The sequence below is a fragment of the Ceratina calcarata genome, unplaced genomic scaffold, assembly GCF_001652005.2.
Source record: "Ceratina calcarata isolate Rehan_Ccalc_2016 unplaced genomic scaffold, ASM165200v1 scaffold379.2, whole genome shotgun sequence".
NCBI lineage: Eukaryota > Metazoa > Arthropoda > Insecta > Hymenoptera > Apidae > Ceratina > Ceratina calcarata.
Window position 1 is genome coordinate 857,675 of NW_017161115.1, and position 4,178 is coordinate 861,852.

A 4,178-nucleotide genomic window follows, 5' to 3' on the forward strand; every position below is an offset into this window, starting at 1 on the left:
GTTTAACCCATTCGCTGCCAAGGACGAGTATACTCGTCTTTGGCAGGGTGTCACGCATTGCCAGGACGAGTATACTCGTCCTGCTTTAAATATATTATAACATGCAGGCTCTTTTGAAGGCCCATTGCCAACGACGAGTATACTCGTCTTTGGTTTTCTGCTTCTAAATGATTATGTATGATAATATATGTGCTATTACCAAGAAATAACAGGGTTTTGGTAAACAATAGCACTCAAAATATAAATGGCAATAGGAATGACTTCATATAATTTAGGCTTGGCAGCGAATGGGTTAAATATTTGTCGGATATTTTGTCTCTTTTTTCCATCTGTTCAAAATGGACGAATGGAAACAGACGTTACAGTAACGCGTCTATATTAGCGTGTATCCTGTTGTTTACCTAGCATGTATGCAAATTAGGACCGGTTACGGTGAGTGCAGCTTGGTAATTATTCTTCTAATTAATCACCCGTCCTCAAAGTCAGAAACCATCCCCGGGGTTCCTTAAACAGTAAATCTCTGGCGAGTCGTGTTGGAAAAGCGTTCAGGTGCCGCGGGTTTCCTGAATTCTTTTCCCCTTTGCATCGTGCGAAACCGTCGTAAATTACCAGCCACGAGAACCATCCAGGCCGTGGTACCGGTGGGCTGGATGGTTCCGTGAACACCAGACGCTCATCCATACGTTTCGCCCTCCGCCCCGTTGCCGGTTTTGTCACAAGCCCCATCCGAGGGCCGTTGTCGCTGGGAATGTATACATGAGCACAAAGGAACGCTACTTGACGCGTAGGTGGCGGCGATAATTGGAAACCGCCGCGAAGAACCGGTTTGTTATCTTTCAATTTTACGTTTCGAGCACGGAGAATTTCTGAATTATCCCTCTATTACTTCGGAACCTTGCCGCGTCGCCCCATTCCTTACGACAACCGGAGAACAACCCGATAGAATCCGTTATTTTACCTCCGAGCGAAAATCGTTGAAATATCCCATTTTATATCGCTTCTAATTAAACTCACTGTTTCATATAAATAACCTAATCCCCAAAAGTTGTTTTCGCACTCAGCGTTCTTTTTAAGTTATTTAATTAATAAACACGCCGGCCGTTTAACAACGCGGAGCTGACGGAGCGGAGAGAAATGTCCATCACGCGCGAAAATGCGAGAACGCGTCACGCGTTGAATTAATCAATTTCCGTGCGTAGAACCCGATGGAAAATTTCGATCGTAGTGTAGGTTCTCTGACGTTCCGTTTGTTTCCTGAACGATGCGGGCGTGAAAACGTGACGCCGGGGAAATGGGAAATGATGAAAGCCGGCTGGCGGTAAAACTGCGGGGACCGATTAAATAAAGTTCGCTGACGCCGAGACACCTCTTGATTTTTCACTAAATTCATTTTCCACTGATCGTCCAATGGAATCACCTGATAATACGATTAGCTCCTATCTTCCACGAATTAAATTCTCTGTATTATACAAACTACAAAGTTAAAGTAACAGTATTTTTTTTCTATCAATTCGATGCTGATTTTTAAAAGGGATTGTAATTCGTTTGTTGCAACAGGTTTGTTCAAGCTACAGGACCTCGTAAAGTCGCCACCATCCGCGAGGACGGAGATGTACATTCGCCAGGCGGGACCTGGAACCTACAGGCAGGTCCTGCGGGAGGTCAGACACAAGGAGATCTACAAACTGATCGTCGACACGGATCCCGCGCACATGCAACAATTTTTTCGAGCGGTTAGTTCGTCGACATTTAATTATTTAACTATTAATCAATTTCTCGTAAATTTATTTATATAATTAAAATTAAATCTAACAATATTTATGATTAATTTTATTCGAATTGTACACTAAGCTTTACGACGAGCTTTTAACCAACGGATTTAAATTTTCGTTGCCTGTGCAAAGTAAACGAATAAAAGCGGACGGTAGATTTACAAGCTCGAATACCTCGGGTCGGTAGTTCCTTTATTGTGGCAGCGTGGAACGTTATAGCGAAGAGGCGAAATATTATACTGTTACGTGCTGCATCAAGGAGCTCGGTCCAGATCTTCACATACATAGCCTAGGAGCCCATAGAAGCTCACATCCTTACTCGTGGAAAAAGAAAAGTTGACCGGTCGATATCGCAGCTACAATATGTACAGCTTCTGGATTAAAAAACCTTAATACGTCATGGACCACATGATTAATACATGCTGTATTTATAATCGTCTGCTGTACGAAAAATGATTAACAAAAATTTAGCATTGATACATTTTATATCTTTATTCATAATTGAATGAATCATTGAATTGTTTAATTCAAATTAATAGATAAAACATTTTTAATCTGTGTTCTGGTAATTTTTATGAACCGGAGTGTACTCGCAATGTATTTAATCTCCAAGGTCCTCCGTAAATGCTATCGAGAACGATACATCGAGGGCGGTGAAATTTATGTCTCGATCGCTGATGAAAAATATTCCCTAGTCGATGCTTCCCTTATTCTCCTGTTCTCCGGCGTAGGATTTTTAACAGAAAGATTCATCGAATCTAATTAACGTTCGAGGGTGCAATATTTCCTTTGAAAATTCCATTCTCTTTATTATACATGGTTATTTTGAGAAACAGAAAATATGCAAAGTACGAAGCGTCAAATTCTTGATTCGTCTAATCGCCAGTATTTAATTCAACGAGTTTTGAAGAAAAATATTAGAAGACATTTGCTGAATCAAGTAACAGTGTGCCAAGGAATCGTAGCCAGTTTATTCAGGGGATGCGTGAGACTAGGGAGAATGCAAATTTGTTAGTTACAATCGTTGTCCAATTGCCGTGGGATTTTCTTCGGGTTATTCATTTCCCGGCCGCAATTTCCAAGAGAAATAGTAAGATAACAGAGAAAGGCGAAAGGGGTTATCAGGAAAGCGAGGGAGAGCTCAATTTGCTCGGAGCGTTGTCGCAATTGGATTTAGCGATAGCCCTGGCGATTCGAGGCGCGGACTTGCTCGAATTCTCCACGGCTCCGTCTGAAAATATCAAACGTTCTGGGCGCGAGGCGAGTTACGGGAGAAAACTGAAATGCCCACTGCTATTATTGTTGCGTTTCTCAAGAATCGGCGTTGCGCGAATCACGAGCGAACGTTGGCAGAGCTTAACGTGAATAGAGAACGTGTCTGAGTGAGTTTAGTATTCGCCTCGCGTTTTGAGTGCTCGGCACCGTGGGGAGTAGCTCCTTTTCTAAATGGAAAACAGCCTAGCCGGGATAAGTCAATTTCGAGCCGTGCGAGTCACCAGTCGCCATAAAATATTTCACAGGACTATCAAGCAGGCCGATAAAACGAAGCCTCGAATAAAACCGTTTTACTGATACGTAAGTCTCACTCGATTTATTGTAGTCAGGAGTATGATCGCAAAGGGAAAGTGAAAGTATATAGGAAAGACAATGGAGAATTCAATCGAGCTTCACATGTTTGGATTGAACTTCAAATCACTTATTAAGATTGCATGAGTCATAAGATCTCTGCCAATATAAAATAATAGTATTGCCAATATAGTAATAAAAGGCAATATTTCAAGCAATGAATTTTTAGAAATAATAATAATTACAGAAGAGTATGGTTTATAAAACTGTTCCACCTGTTTTTGAAAATTACAAAATTCTGTCATTCGATATGAGAATTCAGGATGTAATAACTTTTTTAATAAGCTCGCAAAATTTCTAAAATTTTCTACAGTGTTTTATTAACGTCATATCTAGTAACTGTCAAAATTTCAATGCTTTTTCATTGTTTTTATGCAAGGGTTCATACAACTTTAATTTCCTTGTACTATAAGATCTTACTTGTGAAATATATTTTACTTTGATATTGAAACGGTGAATTAAACATGAATAATGTCTATACGGTGCAATTGAGCTGAAAGATTTTTATTCGAGAATTCTTATTTCTACTCACGGTGAAAGAAAGGCTGACGTACGTTCAGTTACGAAAAGTTGATGGAATTTTTTATCGTAACGGTAGCGGGATCGCCGAGAGGCGTTCAAGGAAGTCTTTAAGTTCTCGAGGAGGAAAATATTAAGGGAACCCAGCGAGCCCAGATATATCGTCTTTCCGCAAAAAGCCCGTTAGTTTGGATAAAAAAAAAAGAACGGATTTTCTGCTAATTAAAATCCAGATTCTTTTTAATTAAACTTCACGAAGGG

General features: G+C 40.3%; 1 protein-coding gene across 10 annotated transcripts in view; it reads left to right on the forward strand.

The window, feature by feature from the left end:
- The window catches only part of LOC108625920 (glutamate receptor ionotropic, kainate 2), a 116,966-nt gene that overhangs the window by 76,620 nt on the left and 36,168 nt on the right, over positions 1–4,178 (forward strand). For all 10 annotated transcript variants that reach the window (XM_018026276.2, XM_018026277.2, XM_026814366.1 and 7 more), the window contains exon 5: positions 1,558–1,733. In XM_018026276.2, coding sequence (XP_017881765.1) covers positions 1,558–1,733 — 176 coding nt within the window. The remainder of the gene's footprint in view (positions 1–1,557; positions 1,734–4,178) is intronic.